Source organism: Sinohyriopsis cumingii, chromosome 15 (assembly GCF_028554795.1).
Source record: "Sinohyriopsis cumingii isolate HCF-2022 chromosome 15, ASM2855479v2, whole genome shotgun sequence".
NCBI classification, from domain to species: domain Eukaryota; kingdom Metazoa; phylum Mollusca; class Bivalvia; order Unionida; family Unionidae; genus Sinohyriopsis; species Sinohyriopsis cumingii.
The window spans coordinates 30,594,826-30,616,118 of NC_142975.1; the positions used below are offsets into that span (position 1 = coordinate 30,594,826).

The 21,293-nt window shown below is 34.0% G+C and overlaps 1 protein-coding gene across 3 annotated transcripts in view; it reads left to right on the top strand.

Annotated features, from left to right (window-relative positions):
* LOC149781486 (uncharacterized) overlaps positions 1-15,928 on the top strand; it is a 65,740-nt gene extending 49,812 nt beyond the window's left edge. For all 3 annotated transcript variants that reach the window (XM_089935569.1, XM_089935571.1, XM_089935570.1), the window contains exons 8-14: positions 2,443-2,691; positions 4,437-4,558; positions 6,103-6,266; positions 9,227-9,339; positions 9,882-10,436; positions 11,453-11,468; positions 12,430-15,928. In XM_089935569.1, the coding sequence (XP_089791695.1) occupies positions 2,443-2,691; positions 4,437-4,558; positions 6,103-6,266; positions 9,227-9,339; positions 9,882-10,436; positions 11,453-11,468; positions 12,430-13,025 (1,815 nt within the window). In that variant the 3' untranslated portion in view covers positions 13,026-15,928. The remainder of the gene's footprint in view (positions 1-2,442; positions 2,692-4,436; positions 4,559-6,102; positions 6,267-9,226; positions 9,340-9,881; positions 10,437-11,452; positions 11,469-12,429) is intronic.
* Positions 15,929-21,293: the final 5,365 nt, after the last annotated feature.

Consider the following 21,293-nt stretch of genomic DNA (forward strand, 5'->3'; position numbering starts at 1 on the left):
CTAGGCTTGCTCAACGCGGCAGCGGATCTCATTGTCCTAGGTTACTTTTTATTGCAAATGATTATCCTGTCCCAATTGGGGCCAAAACGGTTGAACACTTGTCCAACCTCCCCCACCCAATATGCACTCTTTTGAGGCATCATCTACGGATTTGGGGCACCCATCTTTGCCTATGGAGGCTATAACTCTGCACGTACAACCGCTTGAGATCTGTAAGTACGAAAGGCTGGCGAGCCCACCTACTACCATCAGTTCGGGAAGCCACTGGTGGTCACCCCAGGAAAGCCATCTGCATATCAATCATCTAGAGATGAATACCATTGTGAAATATTTTCACTGGAGGCTGGAACTTTTAAACAGCAAGAGAGTTCTCATTCTATTCGACAATTCTACAGTAATGACCTATCTCAAACGACAAGGAGGAACGATGACCCCAGACTTTCGCGTCATGGTGTGGGACTTTCTATGATGGTGTTCTCAACAACAAATCCACCTACACGTTCGCCATATCTCTGGATGCCTAAACGTACTGGTCGATTCTTTATCTCAGAACAATCAACTAATACAGACGGAATGGTCTCTCCATCCCTCGGTTTTAACTCGGTAATATTCCCGATGGGATTGGCCGTTGGTGGACCTGTTTGCAACAAGGTTGAATACCAAACTCCCAACTTTTGTCTCTCCAGTCCCGGACCCAACAGTTTGGGCAGTGGACCCTCTATCACTAGACTGGAACGTCCTGGACGCATACGCCTACCCTGCAACACATCTGATTCCAAAAGTGATAATGACAGCAAGAGAATCAGCCATTCGCCTCGCCCTCATTGCACCACTCGTGTGGTAGAATTCGTTGATCAACGATCTCATCAATCTTGCAATGGAAACTCCTCAGGAAATTCGAATTCTCCCTCATCTACCGGAACAACCACGACGGGATAGTTGTTTCGTCCCTGCACAGAGCTACCGAACCTGCACGTCTGGATCATATTAAACAGGCCCTTAAAATTAAACAACTCCAGCAACGAATCTTGGAGAGAATCACTGAGGTACTAAGGCCCTCCACCCTGAAGTATACGAAGGAAAATGGCATATATTCCCTCAGTGGTGCACAATAAACATAACCTGCCTGTCCAAGTATCTATAATGCGGTAAGCTAATTTCCTTCTCTGGCTCTTCGAAGAGAGAAATTTAGCACCGAGTATAATAAAAGGTTACCGCTCCACGATCGCTGACACCTTTTGTTATCATGGAAAAGGGAATGTCGGACAAAACAGGGACTTATCTGACCTACTCTCCCAATTTGAGTATACACGGCCAAAACATTAACCCTACGCCGAAGTGGAATATATTTTGGGTGTTAACCTGGCTGAACCAGACACCTTTTGAACCGGTTTTAAGGGCATTTCTGGCACATATTTCGTACAAGATGGCTTTAATGGCTTTAGCGACTGCAGGCAGATTCAGCGAAATACATGCCCTCTCAAGGGAGATCATTACATCAGCAGACATCTTCTAGCTCCTTTTACTTAAATGTAGTGTCTGGAAGAGCAGCATTTGCAAGGTAGCAGTAGTTCTCCTAAGATATTAAGATTGGATAAATATTCTCGAAGAAACATATTTTACGAGGGAAAATTGGTATTTAGTTTCGTCTGAAATTATTGATATTGAAAAGCATTATTAGCTCAGAAAATGGCAGTAATTTTCCAAAAACTATGATGTAGACGGTTTTTTGGGTGAACATGGGTCATGCATTGCATGCACTTGCACACATATCGTGCTTTTCTCAGCTTACTATTATTCAAGTCTGTATTTCCATCATTTCCAAATACCTTTCAGTACACATTCAAGTTATGGGCGAAACCTACAATGTCCGATGACCGTAATAAATAATGTTGGCGGTTGTAGAAACTATGATTAGTATAATCCTGTTTATTGCTACCTTAAATATGAGCAAGTTAATATATTGCTCAGCCAGGTCCATCAAATTGTTCATCCGATCACTGACTCCACAATCCATCAGGAAAGCATGTGTGAAGGTATTTTCAATGTTTATAATGTATCGACCTGATGACAGACATTTAAATCATAACCAACAAAAGATACGTACAATTAATGTAACACTATCCAGTAAATATATTAATAGTAATGCTGCCGATTTTAACAGAACTCATTTCATTAGGAAAATTGTTAAAAGCTACGTTAAAAATCCAAATCACACATACAAATAATTTCATTAGGAATTTGTTTCATTTGAATGAATTTCTCTATTACGTTTCAGTCTTTTCCTGAATTTGTTTTTCAAAGAGAATGATTCTTAAGCTGGTGTGCAATAAAAGTGACTGCACCATAAATCTTCATTTGATTTGTTTTTACTTTCTTATCTAGGGCTGGAATAATTTGTGATTTTACTTTGATGCAAGTCAAACCCGTTTTATTTTACAGGATATGAGGAACAGAAAAAAAGAAGAATATTTCGAAAGTGTGGGACGACTAGTAAAGGACAAGCCACTACGTTTTCTCTTGAAAGGATATTTTGCCATCAGCAATTTTGGGTCAGATGCTGATATCGATGAGCTGAAAAATAAAATATTTGAGTTAGCACAGAAGCAAACTTTCTGGGGTGAAGAAATTCCTGGGAGTTGGTTGGCTCTGGAACAGAAGCTAATTGATTTGAAGGAAGCAGGAACAAAAGTATTGGTCTTCATACATTTGTATTACACTGAGATTAAATACAAAAGGTAGCGATTATCAAGTTAAGATTTACTCAGACCAACATCCGTGAGATGTTCTTTATTTCTTTCTTTTATAGTTTACATAAATACAAGTTAGCTTAAAAAAGCGACAAGAATATTGAATAATACGTTAATTCAGTAGGAAAATACCTCCTCGGATGGAGCAAAATCCATCATGTTCTAACCTTTTGATAAAAGGTAATTGTCCACTGCTATTTTCTTGATTTCTATTAGATGCCATTTTAATACCAATTCCAATCCCATTGACTTGCAGTAACTGCTTATTGTTGAACATGAAGTTGTTCAGCTTAAGAAAAAGGGTTAAAAATTTTAACAACTATTCAGGAGGAGACGATGGATTAGATCAACGATCCCGCGCATCTTTGCAGGTTTTGTTTCCCTGTTGGTGTGAGATATTAGTGTATTAGGAACAAACATTCACAGTGACTATGTAATGTTGCCTGAACGGTTAGTTATTTTGCCATTATGTTAAAGTAGTCGATATTATTTTAGAAGAAGACTGCCGAAGGGCGATGGTGATAGTTAAGAAGTTCATATTCTTCTGTGGGATGGTCGTTTTTCGGAGACTATTAACCTCCTTGGGTTCCATATTTTTTGCTTAGTGAAGAGTAAGTATATTCTCCCTGGTTTAGGGTCAACTTATGGGGAAAAACAGTATATTATTATCAATGTGCCCTGCACTTTACATATCTTTCAATGACTGACACAACATTTCAGATTGTTCAGGTGTCATTGCTGAGTTGCTTATGAAATCTCTTATCTGAAATTTGCCAAATCGTTTGAACTAGTTAGACCTAGTTATAACAATACTGGACCATTTTGTGCTCTGTTTGATAACACCATCTTCCCTCTCGCACAATATTTCCGGTGACTATATCCCTTGGCAATGCACTTTAATTTCATTTCCTCAGCACACTTTGTCCTTCAACGTGTTGTTATGCAATTAAACACCAAAAGCAAACATACATACATTTATATGAAATTAATAACAACCACAGTACAACACCTGACAAGTTCTCAAAGATCATCTTCGTTTATTAAGGCAAGGTTTTGTGTCTATCGATGAGACTAAAAACTAATGCCGTGTTATATCCTCGTTTCTTACCGTAATCGTCACTCATCTGGAACCCTATAAAATCATATCATTTAAATTATAACTGGCAACTTATACTATTTTAATAATTGCACGTATCTATATACCAGTATATGTATAACGTTCCTTGGATTTGAAAGGAAAATTTATATATTGTGATGTCCGGGACATATTTTCCAACACAAAAGTATTAAAAGGATAAATCTAGCAATCTTGTCTAGATGTAGCCCGCGTCATTTTGCAGATGGCGGTATTATATATATAATCATTTTACAGGTCGCGGTATTATCTATATAAACATGTGATTTCGTATGTTCCAAAATAATTTGCAAATGAAACATCAATCAAACTTAAATGACTTCATGCTAAACTCTGCAATATAGCGAAAGCATTGTATTGTGCTTGAAAGGCTGCCATCTTTGGTGTCCACAACCTTTGATGAACATACACAAAGAAATAAAAGTATAATGAAATCGCTATGGTTTCTTTAAAAAACTTTCCAACATGCATAAATTTTTCTACCTTGTGTATTACTTATAAATTATACAGCTGCACACCAATATTCTTATTGAGATATTTCTTTTCTTCAGGTAATTGAGTACACTGTTGTTGAAAAGCTTAATCTGTCCAGTGTTGTCAAGATTGAGAAAACAGAAGAACTTGAACTTTTTCTGAGATACGAGCATGATCTTGGACACATTATGTTCTTCAAGTAAGCTTAAGTTACGTTTTCCAAGAGACTGTCTGAAAGACTGAATGTTGACAAAAATGTAACAGAAGATAATTATGACTACTAATAAATACATCACTCTGCATGAAATATTAAATTATTTTCGTGCCTGTTCAATTATTTGTACTTCTCACAACATAAAGTTGCAAGCGATTTTCACATGCGGATATAATACATGTAAATGTACATGAAGGTATTATCTTTCATTGAATGGCATCCATTTTCTTTCAGTTTACATTCACTAAATCAACAAAAGCTGTGATGAGATTTTTAGTGTTACCTTTGAGATTATTTTGCTTCATTTCTTAAGATCTACTTATTGTCTCCATTAAAATGTGTTCAGTCCTGAAAATAATTCCAAGGTGGTATTTTGGATAAAGTTTTTCCTTGCTATTTAACTGGACACTTTGCTTTTCAGTCATTTAGTGTACATGACATTAGGCGCTCTGATGTATACTGGGTTTGTACTCTCAGAGATTTTTGGGGTTGTTTTCTTTTCTTGTAGCTACTCTTTATGCAAACACATGTGTATATTTGTATTATTTCCATGTAAATTATATTCTTTTCCATAATTATTGTTTAAAATTTTGAGTAGAATCTTAAACTTGTTATGTATATATATATATATATATATATATATATATATATATATATATATATATATATATATATATATATATATATTGCGTGCTTAGATTTTGTCTGTGATCGAGAGTTTTGCAAACAAAGAGCGTTCCCTACCTGACTTTTGTCTTGAGTGTCAGTAGTAAGCAAGATGTTTACAAAATTTTTAGTTTAGGGTCTAACTTTATCTAGGAGCTTCGCTTATTCTGGAAGCAAACTTGTTTACAGTTTTTGATGGAATGTTTTAAATTAGAAATGACTCACCATGTTGGTAATTCCAGAGCATTATATTGCGACTTGGGATAAATATATATATGGTTTGGTAAACATATTATTCAATTCATAACTTCTTTGAGATCAATATTTGGGATCCTATTACCAGAGCCTGCAGTTGTGTTTCGATATAAAATTGTGAGGAATTATTTATTTAAATCAATCGTTGGAATTTCAAATTGCTCATTGACTTTTTGGGCTAGAAGACTAATTTGGGATTATTGAGAACTCTTTCAAAAACATTATGGAGTGTATCATTGTGATACATCAGGACATTCAAGATTATTGTAATTCATTCAGGATATTCTATACTTTTGGACTTGTGATGGAACATTTAGTATTATTTGGGATTTAATTCACAATGCTGTAAAGTGTCGCTCTCTTTTTGTAACTTAGAGAAATTTGTTGGTTTCGCGTCTGTCTGCTAAATAGTTTAAGACCAAGAATCGTAACACACTCGAGAGTAATTTCAAAGTTAAAAAGAAGATTATAATTTTTAACAGCTTGCTTTCATACTTATATGTTGCTATTAGTTATATCATCTCAACTCATGATGTTCTATTTCCACAATAATTTTTGCCTAGTTGTAATCAATGTAATAATCTTGACCTTTTATTACTGATTAACAGTACAGAGAAACTTCGGAGTAAGATTATACTAGACCCTGATTGGTTGATCCGTGGACTTAGTCTCCTGATGCTATCATCGACCTGTGTCATGGAGAAACACCCAGAGATAATGTCTCAGTGGTATGACTTCATGGACACTGGCCGCCTCACGGAGTCTCTAACTGGTAATTTCAAAGTAGATGTTTATTCATACGAGATGCATGCTTTAATCGCATAGGTTATATATATTCATTCCTTCTTTAAGATCAATCTTTGTGATCATATTACCAGAGCCTGCAGTTGTAAAATAATTGTATGGCATTCAAATTTAACTTTTATATATCCTAAACACATGTATTTGTTCGTGTGACTGAAGAGAAAATAGTCGATTGTAGTATATAGCACAGGAAATGTTGTTATTCATGACTATCTCAATTAAGAATTATGTACGCATTACTCCATCTTGTGCGATGCATTTAATTTCAAATGACCAATCACCACATTTTGAAAATATTATATTTATAATGCTTATACGACACTTTAAAGATACAGCTTTAACTTTATAAGAACACTGGTAACATTTTGTTAGTATTAACAGTGAAATGTAACCCACTGTGAAAGGCCTTGGTCAAATCTTTTGCACACAAAACTTTAATGTAATAAGCAACCTCCCTGTTTGTTATAGAGTACTTATATATTGATTTTCTTTGTTTGATTGTCTCTATATATGTCCAACAACATTCTTCATGATGTCCCTGACATTAGAATCTGTCCAAATTTCACGTAAGGGTCCCTTTCAATGAGTCAAGAGCTTACTTTGGCACAAGTATTTCACCTAATTACCTATTGTGAAGTGCAATTCAATTGTGATGTATTTCAGGTAAAGTAAAGAAGATTGATGAAGGAAGTTGCAATTGTTACGAGCTTGCTCTTAAAATAAGTAACAGAACAGGGTGAAAGGCAGCAAGCTTTTCTAAAATTCAACAAATAATTTCTTTCCATATGATACAGAGGAAAAATGTAAAAATGATCTTACGGTATTACGACTTAAATCCCAAAAAATCATAAATTTGCAGGCGCAAATCCCTATAAATAACGTTTTCTGAATACTCCTCCGTAGTATTTTTTTAAAATCTAATGCCTTAGTGTTGATGTGCTGCGGTGGTCTGCATTGTGGTGTTGTACCAATAGTCTTTTGTTGAATCACAGTAATATAATTCCAGCTTTGAATTCACCATAAATCCCATGGAATGTATCTATCCAAGAATATTATTTTTATGAGCACCCTGTATTTCCAGTGAATGAATAATTTTGAATTAAATAATTTTAATACTTAAATTCCAGCCCAAATGCAATACTGCACACAACAATGTTTCTGCCTCAAGATCTTACAGCATCAATGAATATAGTTTCCAAGATTATGTCGTCCTCTTCTTGACCTTAGGTCACAATTAGGATTTTCTAAAAAAAAAAAAAATATTGCCTAATGGAAAATTTCAAACTGGAAGGATCTAAATGTTAATTATTATGAGAAGGTATGTTACTAAAATTATAATATCTAACCTGGAATATGTCAGGTACGCCAGGTATAGTTGTAGTGGAATTCCATTAACCTATACCCAGGCCCCAATAGACATGTGTGCGTGCGTGTGTGTGTGTGTGTGTGTGTGTGTGTGTGTGTGTGTGTGTGTTGGATTTTAACGTAGTTTTAACAATTTTTCAGTCATATCGCTACGATGTCTGCAGCGTCGCAGTTTATGGTGATATCTAGCACTGGGTCTACATGGCGCAGACACATAGCAACATGTCACACCCAGTCACATTATCCTGACACCAGGCCGACCAGTCCTAATACTAACCTCTTAACGCTGAGCGCTTAGCGAGGCAGCTGTTAGTACCATTTTTAAAAGTCTTTGATATTACTCAGTCTGGGTTCGAACCCACGACCTGCCACATCCGAGGTGAAGGCTCCAACCACTAAGCCACCGAATTGGTCCCAATAAACATGTTTACGTCTATTAATAATGATCCTAATATTAAACCCATACACGTAGAGAATATTTTAGCTATGTATTAGTTGTTTACAAACTAAAACAAAAGCAACAACTCGGGTCAAGTAGAAAATGAACATACAATATTACACTACAATAGCATATGGAATTTTGTAAAACAAATTTTAAAGTTAACAAGCAATGCAAATTAGATATACATAATACAATATATTCGAAGTTTCCCAAACTATATAAATAATTTAGAGTTCCAGAATGTATGACAATATTGTAATCTTAATTGCATTCGGTTTTGTTAATGATATTAAGGCAGCTTTGACTTTGGGTTGACTGCGGCATTTCATATCTATTAACAAATACTTGTTTTAGTTAGTGTGTGTGTGTTAATTACATCAATGTTGAAATCATGTCAGATTTCAGTATAAACAAGGTTGCATTACCGATACTGTTCTGATATCCATTTAAGATATCTACCTCTATATACAAAAGGCTCTCTGAAGTCCCTTTTAGAAACTCGTGTACCCATAAGTATATCCTGACAGCATAGACCTTCATTCTGAAGTCCCTTTTAGAAACTCGTGTACCCGTAAGTATATCCTGACAGCATAGACCTTCATTCTTGCACAGATTAATAACTTATTTTGTGGCAAACAATAATGCATCGATCTTCTGATAACTTCATTCTTTATAAATACGTTTTTATGAGCTTGATTCATTGTAAATACCATCAAAGCAGGGTTATCGCTGCTGGTAACATCGTGCATGGATGCATGCATGCAGCATGCGTGCACGCACGCACGCACGCACGTACGTACGTACGTACGTACGTATGTATGTATGTATGTATGTATGTGTGTACAGTTCAACATCTTTCTAACGATCTTTTCAGGACCCCAAGAATAAATCGTATTATAACCCACCATGCCATATTACAACTGCATATAATAGGTCTCATAAGGAATGTAAATTAACCTTGTACTAACCCATATTCGTTATATCTGTGTGAGTAATAACCATGTTTTACTGTATTTAGTTTCAATCTGATGACTAAGGCGTCCTCTTTGTTTGATAATAAACTGCATTTTTACTTTATCATTTCATTTAGCTATTTTAATTCTAAAAATATTATGTTTAAGTTTGTCTATGGTCTGAGGATAACGAATGCTACCAGCATCAAGCGCACCTGCTTGATGTGATGGAACATCTAAGCATCATCACACAACCAGCAGAAAAGGGAGATATTGTGCAGGTAAGTTTGATATAGGAACACTATTGATTAATAACAAATACACGTGAAGGTATAAAAATGTTATCAGTACTTTGTGTTGTACATATTAATATCTTATATTCAATTATTAATTTTATGAGTACCCTCATTGTAACATATGCTGTGCAGGAGGAAACAAGTTCTGAAGTACCCTTCTCATCCTTGATTCATGTTTCTAAACATTGAAGAGGTCGTAATAGTTCCAAAATACATTCCCTCCTAGTCCTTTGTCCACCTGATAGTTTTAACTAACGTAGCTTTTGCAGGACAAAATCTAATTTCAGTCAAGTTTCACGTAAGTATGAATTTTTGTTTTCTCCATGTGTTCCCAAGAAACTGATTTTGTCTTTACATTGTTTTTGCTACAAAACAGACAATACCAATTTAAAATTAATTTAAAACTTGTATTTTTATTTCGAATTAAGAAAATATGCTTCATACAGTTATTTAATACGTCGTGCTGAATCCGATACTTTGCGAAATAGCATAAAAATAATTTGTCTCCAACAACTTATGTCTTGCAGAATCAAGAAAAGTATTACTGGGTACCCTGCATGATTCAAAAGATTGCACCTGACCATATCAAGAACCTAGAACTCGGTAAAGACATCATCAAGACCAGTACACTTTGTTTTGTGTCGAAAACGAAATTTGTCCACAAAGGGGTGTTTGACCGCCTAATTGCATCTCTGTTGCGCAAATGGCCAGCAGCTAAGGAAGGGAATGAATTTCAACTTTTCATTGGCTGCTGCAAGTTTGAGGTCGATGATTGTCACACACTTGTAGTATCTTTGACGGACTTTGTTATAAATGCAACCGTATTCCTTTATTCACCAGAAGCAACGGATCTTGACATCAACCTCTGCGTTGATATCAGAGAATGTATATACTCTACATTATCTGATATTACCGCATGCATTTCCCCAAACTCTGAGTTTGACGTGTATGTCAAGTGTGACAGAGGTTCACAACTCTCTACTGAAGGTCTACTTGAGATTAGTGACGAGAGAAACAGAAGATGCAACTGTACCCAGCCTGCCCATACTGTAAATCTAGAAAAACTACTAAAATTTTGGAAGGTATTTGTCAATTATAAGCATAAATTTGCATAATTTCCATAGGTATTTAAGCTTATTCATTGCAAATCTGTGCGCCATTTGAAAACCACTTCTCACTAGTAGCTAACTTACTTTATTACTGCTGTTTGCATAAGTTTGTTTCTAAGAGTTATTTTCTATGAATGTATTGTTTGATTTAATTTTGAAGAAAGATGCCATCAGTAAGCGTCCTTCTCTAGCATTAAGCACTTATGGTTCATGTTGATAATTTTTAAACTATTTTCAACGTATTGTGTAGGGTTTTTTTTAATATCAAAGGAATAATTTTACAAAAACGGTATAGTCTATATTTTTGCTCAGAGACGGTCGTCTACTTTATTATATTATTTTCCATTTTAATTATTTGCATTCTAGTACCGTGGCTGGTACTGAACATACATAATCAATTTCCTCCAGGACGCGTACAAGCTGTTTTTAAAGTGTCACCATATTGGCTTTGGTTTCTGTTTTAAAAAATTACATTTCAGTTCTCAGCTTGTAAACAAAATGTGTGGGCTATTGACATAAATGACTTGTAATTTTGTACAACTAGAACTATTATGAAGCAATATTTTTCATATGATATGAATGGATGCTCACATATATGTGATACTGGTGAGCAATTGAATTATTTCTACTAAACTGAAACGTCAATTAACTTGAGAGCATTTCACGATCAAAGAAATCAGGATGACCAGACAATTAACATAAATGAACAAAAATATTTTGTAAGATTTTCAGTTAATCACAATATTAACAACAAGTGAAAGACGATTTTATCGATGAGATTGAAAGCAAATTATAAGGTTATATCGAATTCTTAAAAATATATATTGTAAATGTCTTTATTTTTACTCAATTGTTTGAAAACCTAAATATATCTGAAGCGCTAAAAATGTAATTTGTATCCCCATACTGTTTTCTAGGTGATACCCTTACACACATAAAAAAATTAGATATGGAAGTAAATCAATACATCTTTTCTAATTTAATTTCAGAAACAGGATGTTCTGTGTAAGTATACCTTGTTCGTTCCTCTTCTTATTTTTTTATTGTATTATTATATATATATGTGTGTGTGTGTGATTTTAATTTTAAATGTATCTTTAACAATTTTTTCACAACCTCCCGCATCCGAGGCGGACGTTCTAACCACTTAGACCACCGGAGCGGTTATTGTTATTATTATTATTGTGTGTGTGTGTGTGTGTGTGTGTGTGTGTGTGTGTGAGTGAGTGTTTAATAAATCGCGTATCATTGTCAATAATAGTTGTATTTAAGCTTGGATGTCTTTATCCGATATTTAAGACAGAACAGAACCTTGAAAATATTGACTCAAACATTACTGCCTAGAAATCCAATAAGCATAAATTACACACACTGCGTGCAACACCCACGGCCACGTAAACAGTACATACTATTTTCCTGTTAGGAATAGCGATATATTGCTTAGTAGATTATCTTCAAGCTCATATGGCAAAGATATGTAGTTTCCCCACATTTATGTTTTAACTTGATTTCCAATAGCCTCAACTACAGCATTGACACCATACACAACAACCAATTTGATTTCCAATAGCCTCAACTACAGCATTGACACCATACACAACAACCAATTTGATTTCCAGAAGCCTCAACTACAGCATTGACACCATACACAACAACCACTTATTATTCAACAGTTCTGAGTATGGTATTTTAATATGATTTTTTTATTACAAACTTTGTATTAGCACTTAACTCTGTGTTACATAAGCGAAACAGTGTGAATGATTTGTAAGCCAACACTTTAGCTCTTCAAACTTATGTACTGGGGAAGTGCATTGCACATAAAGACACGCCCTGATCCCGCCAATTCATGCATTTAAAAAAAAAATACATTTAAATTTATGTTTAGAAACATGGTTTGTTTTTTAATAAAGCGCCGTGGTAATTACCCTGAACATTCTCTGAACGTCTGTTTTGTTTCTTCCAGCTGTAACCCAATCGAAAACATCTGATAGAGATCGATTCAATAGACTTTCTTGCTTACTTGTTGACATTGGAGGTAAAGTTCTAAGACGGTTGCTTCTGTTTTTCACGGTTAGACCACACTGTTCATTTGATCAGTTCCTACGAAACAACAGACAAAAAATCGACAACCTTAAACAAAACAAAATTTTGACCAAGGTACAGTTTGATAGCGTTTTCCCACAAAATGGTACCACAGATCTCAACAAGTATGACATTTCTCTCACCTCGGCACTTTTGATCAATTTGATTCCGAACCTAAATCATCAGACTGAGCAGAAGATTAAAGATGTGCGGGAGGACAGGAATAAATACCAAGCGCATGCGTGTTCGGCTAGAATGAGTAGCAGTGATTTTAATGTCCACTGGCCAAGAATCACAGCCAACATAACAGACCTCTGTAAATGTTGCAATGACCCCATCTTTGAGAAAGACATTCGAGAGGAAATACAAACAATCCTACAGTCTGATCTGCAAGACATAAAAGCCAGATTAAACAAGTGTGAAGAAATAATTCAAATTTTGCATTCGAGGGAAAACATTACAAATGAACAAGTGTGAAAAAATATTCGGATTTTAATTTAAAAGAAAAGGTCAAAAGGTCAGTTTCAACTGGTATAAAGCACATATTCAGACAATCTATATAGAATGGTATACATGATAGACTGTGCTTAGATATTTAATGATTGACTTTTCTTAAAAACAAATACACGCTTGTTCAGCAAGTCATAAACTATGGATTTTACTTAAAACCAAATCCACCATCATTTCAAGGTATACAAGATAGAACACAAGGATGTAAAATTATCATTGTCATGTATATTGTGTTAGGGCTGAACTTTTTCAAACCTTATAATGAAAAGGAACGTATGTTGAAGGAAGACTTCGAAAATAATCTAGACAAGTTGCGATCATATGGCAGTTCACTTTACATATGTGTAATCCGGTCTTGCAGTCCAAATGAACATGTTGGAATGTCTAGTGATTGGGTGAAATGCATACGTTGTATATAATGTACACAATTACATTTCTACTGTATCTAATGATAAGGAATTATATCATGGACAAATAATATAAAGGCAATTAATTAATCAGCCCGTTTTGAACACGTTGAATGTATTCTTACTAATTAAATTGAATTTTGCTTACACCATGGTTAACATCAAGTGGAAGCAATTATAAACAACGTATTCTGTCAGGTTTTGTGTTGGAGTAGGGTTAGTCTAATCTCAGTACAACTTTAAATTTACATCTGTTTCTGTTCACTTGAGTACGTTTGAGTGAATTAAAACAAAAAGTGGTTGCACAATAAGATACATGAACTCATGTGGAGAGAAAAAAATAATAGCTATAATTGTGTCGTCCTTTTATACAATGCTTTTTAAAACTTTTTATTAATTGCTTCCTCTGTTAAGAATACTTATAAATTTAAGACTAGTTTGCTCCTCTCTCTCTCTCTCTCTCTCTCTCTCTCTCTCGTGTCAGTATATCTAGTTCCTTAACTTTTCAGATAATACAACAATGGAGTAGGTAAAGTGTTCCGAAAATGTAGATGACAAAAGTTATTTTTTTTTAAACGACTACTTAAAGCCAATCAATATAAATCCACTTACCTACAACTTATCATGGTAAAGAAAACCGCATTCTGAGATTTATGTTGTACTCTTAAACGGTTTTATATATGTAGAGATTATAATAAGACTGTAAAACAAGAGTTTCCTTGTGGAATCCCTGATTTGTATAATAGTTTCACGAAATCTCGCAAGATTTTAAGAATTTCACCAAAATCGTGAAATCTGATAATTGGAAATTTACACTGTATTATAAGTATTGTGGTAAACATTTGAAATACATAAATTTAAATTGGTTGTTTTGATAGAAATTAATTGTGATATGGCTTTAAAATGTGGTTTAAATGCAAATAAATTCAGTATGGCTTATCTCCATAAGAAGCTAAATTTAAACCTAGTTGTTGTGAAGGGCGTATACTTACCTCAATTCCTTCATTAGAACTATGTTAGACCTTATACTTCCAGAATAAGCAATGAACAACATGATTTTTTTCTCTCCAAATTAACACTTTACAGTCCAAAAGACAAAAATAAATTAATAATCTCAAACACGCTACTCCAACAAAACAGTTTAAAACAGATTTATTTATGGTTGAGCAATAACTATGATCAGGAAAATAAATTACAACAGGAAAATAAATTACAACTACAAACCCATCTCTGACCCCTAAATTCAAGCGAAACGAGCAACGGAAATGCTCATTATGTTAGATAGTCATTATGTTTAGAATCTCCAAGCTAAAACAACAGACGAATGTCTCCCAACCATTATGTTATTTTCAAATTTATTAAATATTAAACTTTAGATAAATAAAAATAATGTTCTTTGAATTTAAAAAATAACAACAGGCAATGCGCCTTACCCTGATCTAGCAACTGAGTTTAAAACTCCAATAAATAAAGAAGTTACACAATATATTAAAGAATAACATGTACATATGTTGAAATATTTATCACTAAATTCTACATGCTATTAGTTCATTATAGTCTTTGATGTTTAACCCAATCTTTCCGCGACTTATTTCTATGAATCGTTAATATTGTATTGTTGCTCTTTATTCAAGTTATTTCAGTATGAGTGTCTTCCGTTCTTGTATGCTATTGTACATAGAGGATATTTGCTTGAAACGAGTGAATAATGGATATATTTCATCGAGTGGATGAAAAATTCAGTATTTTCACAAGCGGCGAATCCACGAGTGAAAATACTGAGTTTTTCACCCACGAGATGAAATGTATCCGTTATTCACTCGTTTCAAGCAAATATTCTTTTTATTTTATGCTCACATACGTTGGCTACCTAAAGTTTGTGACACAGTTAATTAGCAGATTTCTTACGGTAATGCCAGCTGTTTGCCGTACATGTTCTGCTGTGCTATGTTTACCTGCGCACAAAATTGGTTCGACATCAGATTGATAAAAATTAACTGATATTTCCAGAATAACAAACTACAAGTTTCAAGGATAACAGACAGGGATTATTAATAAGAAAACAACCACAAGTAATTAATTCATCATTGTATAATTGTTTTTCACTGACAGCAAATTAAAGAGAGGTAAGTATGTTCTGACCCCAAAAAAGTAGTTCCTGTAGTGAAAAATATTGTTATTTACAGTGAAATATCAATATTTGTTTTAATTAGAAAATCAAGTAATTCACTGCTTAGCATAAAATAAATGACATTATCATCTAAACTACATTCTTTAATAACATGGATGAAGTTTTATTATTATAATTTACTCAGAGCAGGTTCTTCTGAGTGGGACGCTTTTGAGGCGTGAGGGTTATCCCGACTTTGTCTGTATTCAACATCAGTTCTAAACATGCATTTTTTTCATTATCTGTGCATTTTATTTGAGTAGCATATCTGTAATAAAGATGAACATATTCAATGTGAATCTGTGTTTTCTTGTTCAGCCATTTTGCCAAATGAGCTAATTTTAGCATCCACTAGAGTCTAGGCGCAAATAAGATCATGCAGCTGAGAGTAAACAGATGAGAGCCAACATATTTACATTTGGTCAGACTGGTACAAACTAATTTATTTTAAACCTGAATAATCTGGTCCCAAAATGGGTATGCTTAATAAAGGTGATCATCTACAATGAAAACAGAATGAAACCCCGTTCAAGAAGGATTGAAAATCAGTCTAAACAAAAAGATGGTATGCGTGTCTTAAGTTTGGTCCCACCTTACCTATAAAAATGTCCTCCGTAAAATAGCAATTTAAGGAACAGGTAACTTATTCATTACATTCATAATGCAATATTATTAGTTACCTGCATCAAAATCAATTAAGATATTAACATTATGTATACCAGGTACATGTCTAAGGACAATGTCAATAACCATCAGCTTCGACTTTTAGCAAACAAAATATATGTGTCATAAACGAGAACTTCCGGTTGAGCAATGTAGAGTACATGTTTGTTTTCTTCAATGATGTCCATCGCATCAGTTTTTAAATTATTTTTTCCTACCTGTCATTTGCACATTTTCAGTTCCGATTTTACAGAATCTACAATTTAGTGTTTGTGCATCTGAAAAATATAACAATAGAAGGTATTTATATTAAAAAATACAATGCTACCTAAGGAAGAGTCCATTTCTATAGTTGACAGGTAGAATGGCCTTTTGCAGTTTAAAATAAAATGTTCGTTCTATTTGGAACAGCAGGAGAAGATTCTCTATTTCATTTACCTAAACATTCACATAACACTGTATATCACTGGAGAAACTGATGTACATAACGCAGCATAGATTAGATTCCATTCGCCATATGCATGCCAAGACTGACGGATATGGGTTGCAATTAATCAATATGCGTACATACTTTTAAGGTTTTATTATTTAAAAACAATGATTTGTATTTGTATATCTAGAAAATGAACAAAATGAAGCCAAGAAAACTTCGGTCTCATAGCATTAGCGCATATTTATAATACCCGCAGCATCTTTGGAAACCCACAAGAATAGGCTATTGTGGAAGAGTATGCCTTCCTTGAGTAATTGACTTTCCTTGAATCTTTCCCAGTGCAAAATGATCTTTATACGAAGCCTTTGTGCTGTATCAAACTTGTATTTTGTGTTTGCCTTGGTGATTTCCTTTTTTTCAAAATCAAATTGCGTATAAACTGCACAAAACTGTTAATGAAAGGGTTCCCTGTATCAAAATTTAAATATTGTTCTTGAATCCGACATCTACTATGATCGTCCATAAATATACGTTTATTTATTTATTTATTTTTATTTATTTATTTAGTTATTTAGTTATTTTTGGTAAACCTATTGTATGCCCAATTAAAATGACTGTCAATGGACTGAAGGGGTGTCTGTGTGTGCGCGTGTGTCTGTGTGTGGATCAGTGTGTGTGTGTGTGTGTGTGTTTAAAGCTAACGTTAAATTACTGGCCAATCAAATGTCAAAATTTTATGTTGAATCTAATGTGTGAGGTTGTTTGTAATATCTCGTACACCGACCATTCGAATTGTCTGATATCGGTCGATTTGCATTATTTTCGTACATGAGATAAATGCACGGTTAATTGATGCAAATATTATGGTAAATACAAGATGGTAAAATCTACTTTAAGTAAAAAAGAGTTAGCAGAGTTTATTATTATGGATGTACGTATTCCTTCCCTCCACTATTCTAAAGCAACGTCACACGAAAGTAGTATATACACACCATGTCCTGCATCAGGTAACAAAAACATTTTTTGTTCATTTTTCAAAAACCTATCCCCCACACCTCACCATTTGATTTTCTTTTAAAAACCAACTCATCGTAGCCACAATTAGAATTATGTTAGACTTTATACTTCTTGAATCAGCCACGAACAGCCTGATTTTCAGTTTAAAAAATTAACGCCTTACAGTCCACAAGACAAAAATAAAAATCAATCACGCTACCCCCACAAAACAGTTTTAAAAACGATTGACTCCTGGTGTAGCATTAATCTTTTCTCAGAATAAACAAAGGGCAGGACAGAAAAATAAATTGCTAACAACTATGTACCTAGCTCTGAGGTTATGAAACCCTTTCTATAAAACTTCAACCACAACGATTTAACCCATATATACAAGCGAAACGAACAACGCAAACGCTCATTATATTGAATACACATTTTGTTTAGAATGTCTAAGCAAAACAACAGATGAATGTCTCCCAACCATCATGTTATTTTCAAATTTATCAAATATTAAATTTCAGATAAATAAATAATGGGCTTCAAACTTTGAAAAAATAACAGACAGTGCACCTTACTCTGGTCCAGCAACTGATTTTAAACCTCCAATAAAGAAGTTACAAAAAATATATATATTAAAGGATAACATATGCTAAACAGCAAACAATTAATGTACATGCAAGCATGTGAGACAAAAACACTTTTAAATTTGGTAATTATGACTCATAACAAATACAGAGAACAATGTGATACAAAATTCTGCCAAAATATTAAATTGGCAGTTGAGAGAGCAAAATCAAAATGTTGAATGTGATATTGGCATGTAACTGATACTAGAAAATAAGAGTAGGTGTCAGATAAAACTGTTATCTGAAAGCAATACACCAGTGACTGATGGATAATTTTTCAATCCCACAAACACTAATATAGATATAAAAAAAATTAAATAATTTTAATATTCTTCCCCATTGAAAATATATTAATGCAACAAATTAATATCTTCCATAAATTTGTCCTGAAGAACATAATACTCTGCATCAGACTTTTGGAAAACCTACCCTTGTTAAAGATGCATACAAATGTAAATATATTTTAAAGATGCATACAAATGTAAATATATTTTTGGAGCTCGAATAATTCAGTACTGGGGAAACGTGTCTGCAGAAGAAATAAATTAAATATTTACAAGTGAAGGAAAAAACTCAGGATGAACTATGTACTTTATAAGAGAGACACGGTCTAGCAGAAGAAGGAATATCTAAAATAAATAAAAGTATCAGATATTATGGGCTTTATGTTGGTGATCAAGGATACACCTTAGAAGACATGTCATCAGCATCTCAGTAGCATGTTTCAGATTTGACAAGTAAGTTAAACTATACTATTTGTGGTGATGATATATTTTTGTAACCAACTGATATAGTTATCAATAGGAAAAAAATACTCCTATAAATACTAACGTGGTAAAAACTAAAATTCCAACCGCTGATGAGTCGTTTGTAGTGTTACATTTAGGCTCTCACAAAACGTAACAAGAAATGAGTGAAGACAACAAGCTTTATAAAATTTTACAAATAATTTATTTTCCTGGAAAAACAAGGTAAAAATTAGAAAAAGAACTTACAGCTTTACGAAGCAAATCCAAAAATAATCAAAGAATAATCCAAGAATTGAAGGAATAGAAGTTCTAGTACTAAAATGTCCTAATGAAACTAATTTCGAATCCCGATGAAATCCAAAATGCAAGGCGATGACGTATGATGTGGTCAGCGTCGTACTGATGTGTCAGTAGTTCTTTGTTGAATCACAGAAAAAAATATTCCAGTGTTTGAATTCTGTGTAAACTTCAACAACTGTATTTATCCAAGAATTAATTTAGAGCACAAGTATTTCCAGGGGAAAATAATCTCTTGGAATCCAAATAATTTGAAGAAAACAAAATAATTACCAACAAGAAAAAGCTGGTCACAACACAAAACACTTTGGCTTCTTAAGTTTTATGGCAAGAATAACCGTTATTTCTCAGCACATCAATAATAAATCTAGCTAAGGTGCAAAACAGATGCCCGGATGTGGGTCAGTCCACTGGAAAAACAAGAGTTTGAAACAATTACTACTTGTTATTTGTCACGTACTCCAAGTATGGCCTAGATTTCACTTTATGATTCTTTACACTGAGAAATAATTTTAAAAAGTTGTTTACTTCAACTCTTACTGATTTCTGAATCTAGGTCAGGAAATATGTCAGATTTACAGACAAAATTTATATTATTAGTGTTTACGAAAAGTAGTCAGATCAAACTGAACTGAATTTCTGGAAAATGTCAAAATCAGTAAATATATCCTGTTGAAAAAATTGTAGAAATCATTCATTTCTAACATATCCATTGATGTGTGATAAATCATTAATTGGTAACATATCCATAGATCGGTGATCAATCATTGATTGGTAACATATCCATAGATCTAGGATAAATCATTCATTGGCAACATATCCATAGATCTATGATAAATCATTAATTGGCAACATATCCATGGATCTGTGATAAATCATTAATTTATAACATATCCATAGATCTATGATAAATCATTAATTGGTAACATATCCATAGATCTATGATAAATCATTAATTGGTAACATATCCATAGATCTATGATAAATCATTAATTGGTAACATATCCATAGATCTGTGATAACTCATTAATTGGCAACATATCCATGGATCTGTGATAAATCATTAATTTGTAACATATCCATAAATCTGTGATAAATCATTAATTGATAAGATATCCATAGAAGTAGTAGGGTGGGATACCCTAGACTTAGCATTAAAAACACCCCTGGGACAATCTAGCCTCAATGGAAATTTAACATGGGGAAAAATCATGGGACAATCTTGCCTCAAGGGGAATTTAACATGGGGAAAAATCATGGGACACTCTAGCCTCAAGGGGAATTGAACATGGGAAAAAGTCTTGGGTCACTCTAGTCTCAGGGGGAATTGAACATGGGGAAAAAGTCTTGGGTCACTCTAGCCTCAAGGGGAATTGAACATGGAAAAAAAAAATCTTGGGTCTGTTGAGAGATAAGGGAAAATGGAACAGGGTCGGGACCCTATTTTAATATGGTCCCGACCTGATGGGTCTATGGAAATGGAACATACGAAAATTGAAACAGGGAGGGGTCCCTATTTTTTTTTAAACAAAAAAAAATATAAAAATGGGGTAGGCAATTGAAAGTCTATCTCTTTTCGAGAGATTGGAGTGGCCCTGAAAAGGGCCTTTGGGTTTCTTCTTCTTCCTCTTCTAACTGTTACGAAATGCCCGATATGGCTCATTTAGTCTTCCATACTTTTCATTTAATCAGGATGTCTTGTTTCATGCGCCGTAATATTTCTGTAAATGTAATTTTTCGTCATATCGCGTGACGCTTTTATTGCTCGCGCGGCACGTGCGAAATAATGTATTATTGCGCACTACTATATATATATATCGGGTAGAGATATTGAAGGGCACAGCTAATATAGAGGGAAGCTCTTAAACATATTCAGCTGTCGGGCAGGTGCCAT